The 15,901-nt window shown below is 42.5% G+C and overlaps 1 protein-coding gene across 2 annotated transcripts; it reads right to left on the bottom strand.

Annotated features, from left to right (window-relative positions):
• Positions 1 to 49: 49 nt before the first annotated feature.
• vps39 (VPS39 subunit of HOPS complex) lies at positions 50 to 15,537 on the bottom strand. Of its 2 annotated transcripts, XM_061795534.1 has the most exons (25): positions 15,261 to 15,537; positions 14,954 to 15,125; positions 14,187 to 14,252; positions 13,890 to 13,954; positions 13,771 to 13,813; positions 13,574 to 13,668; positions 13,037 to 13,135; positions 12,869 to 12,961; positions 12,173 to 12,356; positions 11,328 to 11,448; positions 10,688 to 10,808; positions 10,111 to 10,240; positions 9,550 to 9,692; positions 9,164 to 9,304; positions 8,139 to 8,280; positions 6,741 to 6,827; positions 5,509 to 5,582; positions 5,175 to 5,391; positions 4,400 to 4,528; positions 3,696 to 3,798; positions 3,576 to 3,621; positions 2,707 to 2,856; positions 2,005 to 2,139; positions 1,249 to 1,340; positions 50 to 892 (listed from the first exon to the last, which is right to left on the bottom strand). In XM_061795534.1, exons 2-25 carry the CDS (start codon positions 15,024 to 15,026, stop codon positions 814 to 816), a joined length of 2,628 nt encoding a protein of 875 aa, XP_061651518.1. In that variant the 5' UTR covers positions 15,027 to 15,125; positions 15,261 to 15,537; the 3' UTR covers positions 50 to 813. The 2 variants fall into 2 exon arrangements, with proteins under 2 accessions (XP_061651518.1, XP_061651519.1); XM_061795535.1 differs by having other exon boundaries at positions 10,111 to 10,237; positions 14,954 to 15,537.
• Positions 15,538 to 15,901: the final 364 nt, after the last annotated feature.

Below are 15,901 nucleotides of genomic sequence, written 5' to 3'. Positions count from 1 at the left end.
CAGTAAAACTCAAACAAAAATGCCCTGTGTTTGCACATGAAGAACACGCTTTATGCAATGGATTTGCTGTTACTTTATTGAGTCTGGAGGATAACAGTCAAACATCCTGCTGCAAAATGTTTATTAGAAATGAAAGCCAGACAAACACACTTGAAAAGAAGTTACAAAAGTGTGTAAACATTTACAGTAGGCGTGTCAGATGCGGTGAGGCGGTCCAAACAAGTCAATCAGACATTCATAGCTCGTAACAGTGTGGGTTTTTTTGTGTTTGTTTTAAATAACAATCACACTTAAATGCACAAATTAAACATTTGCCATTCAAATTCCAAGTACCTTCCTCCAAGCAATAAATAAACGTTTTAAAGTGCTGCACTTGAGCGATCCTGCCGTTGGTTTTCCTTCGCGGGGGGAAAAACAATTTACAATTTGTGATTGAAGGTGAACATGACGGGCAAAAAAAAAAAAAACAGGAACAGGATCAAAACGTAAAACACTTCAAAGGTGATTCTTCATGCTGGCAAAAAACGAACAGCCTTGTGTACAATCTTGAGTCAGAAAAAGGCATTAACAGTCGAGCGTCCTCGATCATGTCCTTGGCGTCCATTTTAAGTCACAATCCTCGCCCCTTCCTCTTGTTCTATGGCTACAAATGTCAGCTTAAAAATTAAAAAAAAAGGCCACCGCGTCTTCGTTCTGAGTGCTTGTAAAGTTCTCCCATAATTCCAGGAGTGTCTTCAGGGGGGGGTGGCAGCGGGAAATGAATTAGATTTTATTTCCAAGTTATAGTGAAACGGGAGGGTGTAGCGGGCGGTGTTATTCGGTGGGACATGCGTTGCGGTCTTTGCAGCAGAAGTAGTGCACCACCACGCCGTTGGAATATCTGGCAAACGCACTGCAAAGACACAAAAGTCGCTCGTTCGGAAATGGTGGCAACAGCGAAACGGAGGCGTCGTTAAATTGGACAGATTATGAAAGACGGACTTTTTCATGAAAAACTGAATCATAATCAAGTTATGTGTGTGCACTTTCTGCACTGCCAATTTGAAATAATGTCCCGCTTTTGAATGGATGGAAATTTTTTAAAAATTGAAAGATTAATCGATAATTAGAATAATCATTAGTTGCAGCCTTACATACAAGCTATTTTAAAAAATAAAAATAAAAATAAAAATCACATTTACGTAATATCCCCCTTTAATATCCCCGTGCTAAAGAACCCTTCACAAAATCAAGGAGAGAAAAGTGTACCTGTTTCCGATCTTCTTCTTGCACACTCTGCACGTCTTCTCCTCCGTGATGACACATTTGACCTGCTGGTGGAAGATGCGCTCCTCCTGCACCTGGAACACAAAAACAAAAGCGGTGTCAAGTTCAGCACTTGTTTGAAAAAGTAGCGACCAGAACCTTGCTCTCTCAACTCCAAAGGTCCCAAGAGACAGTCTCGATATTGAGAGTGGGGGCTGGGAGATTAGCAGATTTTAATCGATGAATTTGAATGTATTTGCCGGGCTGATTCTCTTTCAGCGGCGTCCGTAGTTCAAAGTTCGCCCCCGCTGACGTCTACTGCTTGTACGAACAAGATGGCTACGAACAGAGGAGCCAGTTTACAAAAACAGAGTCCGTGTTGCCAACTTAGCGCTAAATTTATCGACTTTTACGACCGCTCTACTGACTATTTTTCAATTAAGCGACTTTTGACTAACTTTTGTATGTCCACAAAAATGAACAATGACTATACGTGCAACGATTAATTGACAACTAATCCATGAGCAAATTAATCAATAATGATTTTTGATAATCGATTAATCGTTCAGACACCTTGTTTAACTTAAAATTGTCCAAATCCTTTCACATGTAAGAAAAATATATTTTTAATCTGATTCATCAATTAATTGAACAAATTATTGATAGATTAATCGATTATTCAAATAATTGTTCGTTGTAGCACAAGTGGTGACAGACTTCTGAGAAGATTCACAATGTTTTCAGTTGGTCCACGCTCACCCTGAGGAACTCCGCCTGCAGTAGACTCTTGAGCACCTGGTTGCAGCGTTTCCTCTGAGCCTTCTCCTCCAGGACGCTCTCCAGGAAGACTCTGATCTCGCGGATCTGTGTGTTGGCCGGCAGCAGGTTGATGGCCTGTGTAAGAACAAATTCAATATTTAACGACACTCTTCAACTTCATAGTTTTCCTTAACTTTACATCAGTAGTTCTTAAAGTGTGGTACGAGTACCACTGGTGGTACACGACAGAATCACTGAATTCAATGTTCAAACTGTGCCTAATGTTAAAGCGGCTTAAACTTGTTTTTTTATTTAGTGCAATACATTTGTTAAGTACAGTTGTATCTAACTTTGAAATTCAATACATTAGCATTTAATATTGAAGGACTGGTTGTTTTAAAACATTTATTTAGGAACAATGTTTATTCACCTTTTGCATAATACAACTGAATTGAATCACAAAGTCGTTTTTATTTTCCTTAACCTTTGACCCCTTGATCTTAAAACGCCTACGTAGCACTACTCAAGCCATCAAGTATAAAAATAACAACACGATAATTGAAGAATAATTTGCAGCTGTTTTTTTTTTTTTTTTTTTTTACAGCGACAAAATTTCTTCCAAATGACGTCTTGTCATTAAGACAAACGTTGACACCCTTATTAAATGAATACATGAATTCAAGTTTCTATATAATGTTTTACCTTGGTGGTGTTGAGCTTGCTGTGGTGCAGCTCCAGGACCTGCAGGGCAGCCTGGAGGTTGGCCTGGGGCTCCGACAGCTCCATCTTGATGGGCCCCAGGCAGTGCGCGTCCGGGGGGGACAGGTACATCCTCAGCAGGGACAGATACACCTGCCGGGCACAGGGTACAACGTTGTCACGCCTCTCTTTTGTCATAGAAGATCATTTGTAATAGCTACACTCACAGGTCACATTAGGTTGGGCAGATGTTCCGAATATTGTGACATGTGGGTATTTATAGTGTGTGTGTGCATGTAGCTTGGGCTTCAGCATTTCCCCTGACCTGATGTATAACCATCTGATATTATATCCAAAACATAATGAATGGAATTGTGTCCTTAACCGACAAAAACGTAACCTCTTTACAAAGGTGTGGAGATATATGAAAATACTTCTCGCTTATGTGTGTTTTTCTTTGTGATTACATTTGAAAAGAAAAATGTCCTTAACCACTTCCTGATGCGTACGGTTTGGATTCAGGCAGCGGCCATGTTTTCTTTTATTCAAGTATTCATTTTAATTCATATCAAAATGGAAATTACATTTTAGTTCAGTGCATATTTATGTTATTTTGAATAAAAATGCCTTTTTTTTTTTATCTTGTCGAATTATCGGATGTGACCTGACTGACTTGGATAAATGAACCTTTGACTCAATGAAAACTGTATTTGCCGTCCTTTATGATTTGCATTTATAAAACCACAAGAGGGGAAGCGGTTTTGGGAGGCCTCTCAATCCTAAACAACGGGCCACAGAAAGCAATAAAGCACACACACAAGAATAAAACAATCCAGGAGGACACGTTAAACTGGAAATTAAAAGCAACTCACGTCTTTATCAGTTTCCACAGAGCTGCTGTAATGGCTGTGACAGTATCTGCAGAGACCACAACCTCTCATTATTTTCCCCATGTTTTGTGTGTGTTTGTGTGTGTCTGTACGTGCACTCACTCCTCAGCCATGCGCGTGTCCTTCAGGATGTGCACATAGATGAAAAGCGCCTGCTCATGCTTTCCCATGCGTCCCAGGAGCAGTGCTCGTTCCTCCAGCAGACCTTGGGAGAGATCATACAGCACGTGTAGTTGCTGTGGGGCGGAACCCTCGCATCTCCAAAAATCACTACTTTTCAGGAAATCCCAAAATAAAAATAAAAAAAATTAAAAAACAGGAGGAGGAGGAAATGAATCAGCACACAAACCTAACCTTCATGGCTGACCAGTTCCTTCTGAACCAAAGCATTACAGCGATCCATTTTTAACTAAACGGGTTTACTTAAATGTATCTAACCTATTTTCACTCGTTATTGTCTTAGAACAACCAGACTTTCAATCTCGAGGCAACAAAATGCCGAACGGCACCCGCGGAGTAAGGGAAGAGGTGGACGTTTGCAACACTTCTCAGACAGTTCAAGTGTTTTTAAGAGAGTGCATTGATTTGTTCTCAAACTATTTTCAACGCTTTAAATTGGTTAACTATCCATGAAATAACATATTACTCGTATTGATTAGAGACAACATGAAATTTACCATATAGGGACATACAAGGTTTCGGCCCGACAGCAACAATTTGTGACCACGTGTTCCAGTACATTTTTTCACTACGACACTAAAACATATTCCCCCCCCCCCCCCCCCCACCCCACCCCTTTCACTTACCATCAAAGGGGAAGTCGCTAATGAGTCGCGCTGGCTCGTAACTGCTGGAAATATCCAGAAAGGACAGCAGCTTGTTCCGGAACTCTCCCAGCTCACCTTTCTCCGTCCCCGCCGCCACAGCCACAACTCCTGACATTCAATAATAGTAAAACAAAGAAGTTTAAACTCAATCCAGAGGTGCCAACCTTTAGAAACTCCCTTCTCGAACAATTTATCTGAATTTCCTTTTTTTTTTTTTAAATGATGCCAAGAACATTACTGTGGGACAGTTACTGCAGTATTTTATGCAATTTAATTATTTTATTTACAGATCTGTAACGATCAGTGTTACGCAAATAACCAGTTAGCGTTCATGACTTCCATAACAAAATACGGCCGGTCCATAACATTTGACAGCTCTGGTGAGCCAAGGTAATTTCAAGTGTTTGGACTGTGGGAACTGTTCCCTCAATGTAGTAACTATTGCAGTATTCTTCATAGGTCCAAGTAGCTTTGGGGAACAATCGTCAAAAGCCGTATTTCCACCTTGAGTTCCAGGAACTACTTTTGTTTCTTGGTAATTGTAGCTCCTGGAATTAAAAGTTTCCAATCAATCAGCACTGTGTGAATACAATTTAGACAATAGTTACCACAGTCTAAACACAAGTGGTCCTCCAAAGGTTACTAGTTCCGGGGTCAGGTTTATCCAGTCGCCAAAAATCCAGTTCCAGGGTAATTTATCTGGGCCATAATAGGGTGCCATAATAATAATAATAGACGCAATTTCAATGGAGACCTTCCGGCAGCGAGATGAGGTACTGCTTCATCAGGCTTTGAACCCGTTCCAGGTAGAGCTGAATGAGGGTGTTGTGAAACTCGGGACCCTTGTCGTCCCACACGTAGATGATGTGCTCCAAGTACGGGATGGCCAGCTCCTTGAAGCCCTCCTTCAGGAAGTTGAGCACCTTGTCCCGTGGCAACGTCTCCACCTCGGTCAGGTCCTCGGTGAAGATCTGGAACAGAGAAGATGCTTCCTTGTTAGGATCAGAAGTGATCAGCGTGGGGTGACAAATGGCACAAAAACAAAATTAGAGAACATGTGCTGTACGTCCATGTTGAATAACGCGTACCTTCAGCCCATCTTCGGGACACATCTTCAACACCCAGGGAGCGAACTCAAAGATCATGCCCAGATTCTCAACTCCTGTGTGCGGGGAAATCACAGGAAAAGCAAAACAAAGATACTTAACTTGCGAGCAATGACTTTTTGTCATTGTGTTTGATGACTCACTAAATACAAACAGGTTCAACTAATGTAGCTATGGGAGAGTAATCCAAGTTTGAAACATGCCAGCTGTACTTTGTACCATTACAGCACACAATTTATTAGGGAATTAAACAGTTCCAAATCCAAGAAGTGCTCTTGCCAACGCGCTAAAAATCCCCACTCAATCATTGAGAATCCTTTCAATTTGGCCAATAACTCAACCGCATGTAGAAGAAATAACAAGCTGGACGTGATGGAGACTAATGTAATGGAAAATGTTATATCTGGGAGTAATTTAACTTATTTAATCAATAGTGATCTGTGAGAAAGCCACACTTGGGTTAACTCAATATGTCTGTTTCAAACCTGGGCGCACCTGGTAAGGTGTCCAACTCTACATGCAAATCAAAGGAAGACAGCACATTTATCAATGCGTGTGAATGCCAAAAGAAGAGTTTAATGACCCTTAATGTTTGTGTAAAGTGCTAGTGCACCTATTTGTTTGCCCATGTGTGATGTCACGTCAGTTTGTACTCGTGCTATTTATGCTCGTTTGATAACTACGGACGAGCCTCGTGGTGTTTTTGCGTTGAATAATTGAACGACTGAATACAGTAATTTATGTAACATGGGTTAATGATTGTGTACATTCTAGATGCATGGTGTTGTTGCTTTGCTGATTATTCTTTAGTCTGCGTTGATCTAGACCACAGTAAATAAATAAATTCCAACGCAATACCAGTCTGTATTTTTAAGTGCTTTGCCACCATCTTGTGGCATCTACACACAATTACAATCCCCTTTTAGGAGGGGGCCACAAATATTCAAGGATTTCGCTATTCACAGCGGTGCTCGGTCCTTATCACCCGCAAATAGCAGCGATTCACTATATTGGTCTGATCAATTTACATACGGGTAGGTATAAAAATCTGTGTTTGAAAACTAGTCGGGGCCACTTAAGAGTATGTTGATTGCTGCCTGTCACCATGTTGACTGTCTGACTTCTTTGCAACAATAATAAACTACACAAATTACAGTCTTCAAAGACATATTTCAGATACTGGTCTTGGAACGAGTAATTTTTGGGACGCTCACCCAGCCTCTGAAGGTACTGCACGGTGCGTTCGTGGCCCTTGAGAGGGGAGTTGGCCTTGGTGGACTGGTCCAGCAGAACTTGCAGAGCTAAGATGAAGAAGAAGAAGAGGAGAACAAGATGTGACAATGGTCCAAAAGGAAGCGACGGGTCACCTGCTTCACATTACACAGCTAACTCCGTCTAATTGGTGCAGATGGTTTGAATCAGTCGCCAGGCGGAGAAGCGGGTCTCCAGAGGAATGACCTCACAAGACTACAGGCGGGAAACCCCTTCGGAGATTAAACAGATCCCGATGGCTTCCATTCAAAGCGAAAAGCCGGTGTCAATAAATTGTAGTCAACTGAAAGCAAATTAGAGCATCTTGGGTACATGCGCACATGGTCCTAGATGGCAGCAGTGTATCCGGGCATCCTCTGGTTGTGTATGATACTGTGATGGTGAATATGTGTGTGCTCTTTGTCAAGGACCGATTTAGATTAAAAACCTAAAGCTGTTTTATGTGCATGTTCTTAAAGTATTGACAACACGGACTGTCAGGGAGCGTAACGCAAACTATACCGTATTTTCACGACCATAAGGCGCACTTAAAAGTCTTACATTTTCTCCAAAATGGACGGGCGCCTTATAATGCGGGACGCCTTATGTGTGCACCAAATTCCAAAATCTGTAAAGGTTGTTGTGTGACTTTGATGAGCGCTCCGCTTGACTGACTGGGAGCATTTCCTGCCGACACGCTGCTTATATAGAGGAAAGGCGAACGTGACTTAGGACAGCATGCGGACGTTAAAGGGGGAAGGGTGCGCGTGAAAGAAGACGCTAAAGGCACGCCCCCAGTAGGTATATAGTGCCAGTATGTGCATTGTGCAAAACAACATTAGTTTGGCTAAGGACCCCAGAAAATGGCACCTACGAAGAGACACGCTTACGAAGCGTGCATGCATGCTACCGTATGTTTTAAGCTAGCGTACGTTTTACCATGCCTGCGCCCAATAATACGTGTGTGCCTTATGTGTGTGTTAAATACAGAAATAGACCCCGTAACTGAGACTACGCCTTTTAACACGGTGCGCCTTATGGTCGTGAAAATACGGTAAGTCTTTTACTTTGTGTAAACAGGAAGACATATAATGCAAACCACTTGGAGTAAATGTCATGTGAACGATAATCCAACAAACAAAATTATCTAAAGAAAAAAAAACTGCTTAAACCTTTTCTTTGAAAGAAAGTGCAACTTTAATAGTGTGTCTTCTTTTTAGGAAACAAACGATGACCCGTACCTCATTCTGTAAGTTCCAGTGTGCGTACGCCTCTAACGTACCAAAAAATCTGAATCCAAATTAACATACGACAGTATTTGCACCGTTACTGTGTTGTTGTTGCGTGCTTGAGTGTGGTACCTTTCTGGTGCAGGCCTTTCTTTTCATAGAGAATAATGAGCTCGCTGTACTTGTGCGCCTTCTTTAAGATGTACTCGCTCTCTTCGATGTGGCAGTGGTTGTTCTCCAGGCGCAGGAGGGGTGACACCAAAGCCACGTTGGTCTAAAACACAAACACAAAGCCCTTACAGCAGGCTTGTCCAAACTTGAGAACAAATCTATTAACTCTCTCGGACACTTCAACTGTGTCTTACAACTCCGCCTCCTCCTTGCTACCCGGGAGCCGCCCGTGTACTGAGCACCAGCAGAATCACATCTCCGCATTCAGAACCAAGACAAGAGAGATCCATACTAAGATGACCATAACATGGAGCAGAACGTGGAGTAAACAATTGTGATTAACGCTACTTGCTGCTGTAACTTGATTATCGTTATTCATCGGGCCATTGTGAATAGAAAATGTGTGACTATTCCGCAGTTTGGACAGCCCCGCCTTAGAGTGTTTCACCTTCCAGAGGGGAAGCAGGTGACTTCTCTGATTGCCTCACACAGTGTGCTGCTTGTTGTCTTTATAATCGGATGCAGACTCCTGATGCGAGCCTCCGGTAGCCTCTGGCATGTCCCCTTAGATTAGATCCGACTTTGTGGGCCTCTAAAGGGAAACACCTGGCCTGTCTGAACACCAACACGTGGCAGAATCGCTTCCAAGGTGCCCTTTCAACTCTAATTCGATCGTGTATCGAATTCCAGCAGCACACGTCACCAGTTCGCTTTATTTATAACCAATACACAAACTTAAGCCCCCCACACCCCATGCGGCAACGACTCCCCAGTAGCAACCCAGGCTCCTCCTGTCTGACATACAAAAGTTATCACTCAGTCGAGATAAATCACTTCAACAGACTCGCTTCAGACCAATTGCTATTTAAACAGTGCTGTGGCGCCATCTTTTGGCATCTTAGAGAGTTGTGGAAAAGGCAGAATGTGAACGTGACTCATGGAGGATAGCTGCAATTTCAACTTGCAGACGGAAAAAGAGCACTCACGTGCAGGTAGCACTTCAGCAGCGTGGTGTCGATGATCTGCAGCAGCTTCTTGCGGCTCTTGATGGTGGGCGTGCCCTCCATGAGCGGCGATGTGGTGGACGGGTCCGAGTCGTTGAGCTGTTTCACCAGGTGGCTGCGTTTCTGTGGCGGGGGAACGTAACCAGACAGTAAACCAGCCCCTCTGTGTTTGCAGCCATGTCATGAGCGTAAGCACTGCATGTCAGCTGCGGACGAGCTTTAAACTACTGAAGCCGCAACAACAACAACAACAACAAAAAAACATCATCCTCCTAATATATCTGAATTAATCGATAAAAATGATGAACCGACTGGCTTTACTGCTACTAAACATGCGACATAAACACACAGACTCTCAAAACACGCACCTGGGTGAGGTAATCGATGAGTGCCAGGTGAGCCTTCTCCAACTCCGCTCCGGACAGCGCTGGCAGAGGGTTGGGGTAGTGCAGCTGCCTGCGGTAATCGGATGGCAGCAGGTCCGGGTACAGGCCGATCACGTGGGTGGGATCTACGCAGCACACATCGAGGGGAAACGTTTGGAATGAGTCACCCTTCGCCTGTTGGTGAATTAAACCGGTGGGCTTCCAAAGTCCGGCCCGAGGCGCATTTGCAGTTTTCTAATGGCCCGCCACATATTGACTACAAAGTTTGATGTTTTCAACCCCTATAATACGAATACCTTTTTGCTTTGTCACCAATAACACCAAGCTGAGATTTACACTTGTTTTCTTTAAATATATTATAACTATTAAATATTATTCATATTATATATTACTATAATATATAATATTTTTACTCATATTACTCATATATTATATTATTACCCATATTAAATTTGTATTTAGCATGCTTCATAAAAACAAGGTAAAGTCTTTCTGTATGTGGCCCACAGTGGAAAACTGATCTAATTACCAAGTCCCACCCACCTGTGCCCAGTTTGGCGAAAACCTGCATGGAGTCGTCAAATCGCTTCTGGCAAAACAGATTGAAGGCGTACAGGTTCTGGATGTGATGGATCTGCTGTTTCTTGTCACCGTCCGAGTCGTCTTTCATCTTCTAGCGGGAAGGAGAGGGCAAAAAAAAAAAAAAAGAACAAAAAAGAAGGGAATTCAAGCATGGAAGCAGACCTGAACGGCCCATAGCAACACCTTTTTCCACAGCCAATCCTCAAAATCATCATTAAACTTTGACCCCTTGCCCTCCCCACAATAAACAGCATAGATAAAAACACTGAAATTTTGCTTCATCTATCTGTCTAAGTCTATGATACTTCCAATCGGTGCTCATTTGAGCGGATTCCCAAGAAGTCTATCGTCAAAATACGGGCCCCTGGAATGCACCCAATATGGCTGCTTCAAACCAAAATTTTCCATTCCGGGCATGGGTTCATGCGTCTTGTTATGACAGACATGTTCACCAAACCTATTGATCTGGCAAGCAATCTAAAGGTCCTCGAAGGGGGCGCGAAGTTTGAGTCTTAACACAAAAGGTTTGTTCACTCACTGCCAGCTGAAGAGCCAGCTCAAACTGCTTGTCCTCCAGCAGCTGCCGGATCTGTGTGGCGATGGACACGGGTACCAGGCGCCACACAAAATGGTTGCTGGCCACGTACACAACATTTGGTCTAAGAAAAGAGCAACACAAAAATACTAATTTTCATAATGTTTATAAACAATCGGGGGTGGCAGAAAGTGATTGTGAATGAGTACCGCTGACCTGATCTGATAACAATGATAAAAACTTTTGGGGTTGCGCCACCAAAGACACCCCAAAGGATTTTGGTTTTTTTCCCCCAATTTAGTTTTAAAAATTTTTTTTTAGCAAAAAACAATGCCTCCCAGCTAACGTCAGCGATCCGTTTGAGCATCAAGAGCACGTCTGTGCTATTAATCTAAGCAACAGAAAAATTAGCCAGTCCCTCAAGGATCATGTTAACTAGCTGTGTTCCCACCATATCGACTTCGCCAAGTCGTCTTACCAGTCTGCATTCCGTCTCTCTTTGAAGCAAGAAGAAAAAAAAAAAAAAAAAAGACCCGAATAGCTGACTTGTAATGAGTACATAATTTTAATTACACTTTCCAACAGACATCCTCCGTTTGTTTATGATGTTATTTTCTGCTGAGTTTTCAATGGTGCAACTTACCCGGCGGACGTGATGAAACGAGGCCTCTGCAGCTCCACGCTCTGCACCAGAAGCCGGGGCTCCAAGGTCCGGATCTCCACGTAGCGAGGAAGCACCGCGATGATGTACGGAGGCTGGTGCTCTGGAGTTGGGGGTGTGTGAATTAACACACACTTGGTCAGCCTCTAACACACACTTGTCAAACATGATATGACAAGTCATGCTAGAGCTTGAACTTTTTACCTAGCTTGATGTGCAGGACCGCTTTGCTAAACTGAATACTGGGTCAATAAGATCTAAACTTTTCAATAAAATGTTCACACATTAAACATTAAAATTGTCACAATAGTTACAGGTAAGTATTGTTGTAAAAGACAACATATGTATACTTATGGACTGTATTTGAATGTGCGTTCCATGTGTATAAATAACTCCCATGATTAAACTCGTGCGAGGGATTCGGGGTCTGAACTAGGCATCGAAGCCTGTGCCATCCATCTAGCAGACGCCGTGATATGGATCAATCAAAACCAAACTGTTTTCCATGTTTAAATTAGGGAAGCTGATCCAATTAGAGCAAAGCTCATTTACATGTCACATAATAATGAGAAATCCGACCGCCTCAAATGACAGGGGGAAAAAAAACAACTAGTATTGCTTTAAAAAAAAAAAAAAAAGAACATTTTGGGCATTTCCAACCAAAATAATCATGCAAACCAGATAAAACGACACCAAAGACTATCAAAATGAAATAAAAAAGTGATGAAAGGGGACCTTTAACATTTTACACAGACTTATTTGCATTACCCCTCTGCTAGACCCTTATCCCAGGTTTTTAGGCTCCAGTGTAACTGATGTATTCTTACCCATAGCTATGGGGATGTCAGTCCAATTCAGGGCACACTTCTGGGTGCAAATGCCCTCCTCATTCAGCACCACAGTGAGGTCGTCTTGCCCGACGGCGACCTTGCCGTCGGCCAGCGGGGTGACAAGCGGCTCCAGCTGTTTGCCGGTAGGAAAGAGCTCCTTCATGGTGCCGCGCCCGTCCAGCTGGAGACATCAACACCACTTCATAACATGCATGGACACTTGGACTTGGGCGATGCCATTAATTTGAGTTTGTTTTCCACATGTTGTGAACTTTGGGCCTGAGGTGTGTGCTTCCAAATGGCAAACATTTTACTGAGATCACCTTACCTCACCTGTACAAAATGTGTGAGAGAGCTGGCAACAGACAAAAGCAACTACCAAGCCATGCTTCAAAAGGAAGCACTTACTTTCAGATTATTTGTGAAAGAAAAAAATACAATTATTTCTGTGGAAGTTAATGCAGGGTGGAAAAAAAGAAACCGTTTGAAAGCTTTTTTTGGTGTAAGGAGTAATTTAAAAAAAAAAAAAAAAGCAAAACAATGTTTTGAATAATGTCACTGCTTTTTCTATAAGCGACAGGCGAAAAAAAAAATCAAAAAAATGCTCTTCATGAAGAAGAATTTGGAGATCTTATTTCAAGGCTGTTTCATCCAGCCCTAATGGACATAATGGAAGCAACTAAATATGCATACCCGGATGAGGTAATAGTCTCTTTTGAAGCCAACACAAATGGAGTTCTCACACCAGGCCATGGACTTTGGAATATCTGGAGTGCCAAAGTCGCCCTAACGGACAAAAAGAATGAGAGTTTTATTTGGAAAGTAAGCTGGAAAAAAACAGTGAGATATTTCACTTTCTACCTGCAGCTCGTGGAAATCTCGATCCTTCCAGTAGTACATCTGAAGTTTCTTTTTCACGGCGACGCACATTCTAAGCGTCTCCTCTCCCGAGCTGCTTTGCTGGAAACAAAAAGGCACCCGTGGAATTTTGGTTAACTATAGAAATAAACAGGTGAATTTTATCAGTGATTTATCCTCGCTTATTCAGTAATTTGGGGGGTTAAAAAAAGAAAAAAAAACATTTTCAATGCAATTAGAGTGGATAGGAACGGGACCGGCCCATAAATAGAGAAATTCACAGATAATTGACGGTTATTATAATTGCATTAGAATTTTATTTTTTTTTTTAACCAAAAGAATTCTTGGTGCTAAACCACCAACAAGCATTTTCGCTGTTGCTCCCCCGCTCCCAAAAAGAAAATAAAGGTAAAAAAGATGGAAAAATAGGGGGTGGGGGGGTAGGGGGGGTGGTGGAGGAGAGTTTAGCGAAATGCATTCAAATCCTGCTAGCAGTTTAAAACTGCGAAACCGCCCCTTTTCATTGATAATTTCACCAACCTGCAGGTCGCATACAAAGAGCGTGGCTCCCTTGGCTTTGGACACCACGGTGATCTGCTGGAACGTCAGCAGGTCGTGGACGTGGATGTTGTTCTCTGTGGGAAAATGTTGTTAGAGAGCGGCAGATATCAGTAATCAACACTACGGAGCGAGAAATTCAAAATGGAGGGTGGGGCCGTGTTGGGAAAGCGTATTACCCAGAAGACTGACGAGTATTTTGTACTGCGAGACAACGTAGAGCTGCGAAACAAGAGTGGAGAGCAAATGAAGATTGGGAATTATCGGACCACAAACTGACGCTTAAACGCATCACTACCTGCTGGATCTTCTTGGAAAAGTTCTTGTTGGATTTCTCAAGCGTGACTTCAAAGTGGTTGGTGGCTAGGAGATGAAATAATTGCGATCAATCAAGCATTTGCTGGAGATTAAATTCACTTTTTAACGTCTTGCATACAGAAAGTTGGTTCCCTGAAGTGCCTGTCCACACGTCAAGTGTGAAATTAAACAACCAAGTAAATCTTCTGTTTCATGTCTATTTCTGAAAATCTGCAAGTGAGTGAGACATTTTAATTTACATTATCCCGCCCTCATACAAAGACAATGTTATTCCTACCTGCATCCTTTTTAATCCGGTACAAAAGGAGATGCCCGGGCTTGGTTCCGACAAGCAGCCAGTCCTCTGTGGGAAGAAAGCGTTGCCACATTGGCAATTTCACTTTTTCGAGCTAAATTTCCAGCACAGATAAATTGCACATTTTATAACTACAGCGGTGCCTTGAGATACGGGTGACTCAATTTAAGAGTTTTTCGAGATATGATCAATCATTCGACTGATTTTATGCTTTGACTTGCGAGAGAAAACGTCAAACTTCAGTCAATCTGGTGGGTCAGGAGACCCAAAAGAGGGTCACGGACAAGTAGTAAAAAAATTACAGGGGCTCCTTAGTCCATGACAGTACAGATATACAGCTTAGAGTTTTTTAATTTGATTATTTTATATTCGTGGCTTTTCATACGAATACTGAACTTTCTGCAATTATGACTTTTCAACTGCATTAACATAGTTTAGTGATAGACAACGACGCGTTCCGACTTACACTATGCACAAGTAAGTAGAAGTGGAACTCCGTCGTAAACTGAGGAAACCCTGTACAGTGAAATATTTACCGTGCATACCTGGTCGGACTTGCCTTTCATTTTGAAAATAACTATCTTAACAGCTGGTTTGCGTCTGACTCCAAATGGCAAATGCCAACAAATGCCAACCATTAAAGAGTGATTCCCAAAAGGTAAGATTTTATTTCACTACAACAAGAATATTCGAGATCTTGCTTCCATTGGATTTTTTTTTCCAGGTATGGTTGAGAGGTTAAAACTCACCCCAGGCCGCCATGCAGTCAATCTGGAGAGGAAGCTTCTCCAAAATCGGCACCGGCTCGTAAGCGTCGTGCATCTTGGCTCACAGCGGAGCACCCCGGTGGTTCCGAGCCGGGAGTGAGGGGAGGCTCGTCGGGCGAGGGCTCCACTGAGTGGCCGCTAGTCACGGTGGTACCTTCATGAAACAACCGCAGTAGCTTTAACGTTCACAAACCACGAAAAAAAAGACAAAAATAAATAATTTCCTTTGGCTGTCAAATATGTCCAGGACCAAAACAACTGACTGTTAGCTCCCAAGCTAAGAAGTTACCAAGAGCGCCTCTTTCCACACCACTTATAACTAGCTCAGTCCACGGACTTATGTACAAAACTACGACCAGCACTCTAAAAAAGGAAAGACAGAAAAAAGAGTGTCAATAAAAGATGAGACAGACAAATGTTGGTATTAGCAGGCTAGTTAGCCACGTTAGCTTGGAGCTACTTCCTCCTGACTTCAGCTGACTGGAAGCGGCACGTGACTCGCGTCACATCTCGCTCACGAGGAGCGAATTAAAGACCCATTTTGTACACAGGAGCTCGTTTTGACGTCAATGATATAAACTGGCCATTTCAAAACTGAATTGTTTTGTGAAGTGCCGACTAAACTGAAAATAATAAATGATGCTTTTGTTCCGTATACTGTTCCGTGTTTGGTTTAGAACTGTATTTGACTGAAAGCACACTTGTCTCAAATCTCGCTAGGAGAGATGGCTTGGTCCAAATATTTACAGAATATTTTGCTTCAGACCAGTAGTTGTCAACCCGGGGGTTCGTACTTTGTGCAAAAAATAATTAGCAATAAATTATGTTGTATATTTAAGAAGTGTAAGAGTGAACCCCCGCATATTCTTGGTTGGGCGTTCACGAATTCGCCGATTCGCTATTTTTTTTGTTTTCTGAAATGCCCAAAAT

The sequence above is a fragment of the Phyllopteryx taeniolatus genome, chromosome 13 (genome assembly GCF_024500385.1).
Source record: "Phyllopteryx taeniolatus isolate TA_2022b chromosome 13, UOR_Ptae_1.2, whole genome shotgun sequence".
Taxonomy (NCBI): Eukaryota; Metazoa; Chordata; class Actinopteri; order Syngnathiformes; family Syngnathidae; genus Phyllopteryx; species Phyllopteryx taeniolatus.
This window is presented reverse-complemented; position numbering and strand designations above follow the sequence as displayed.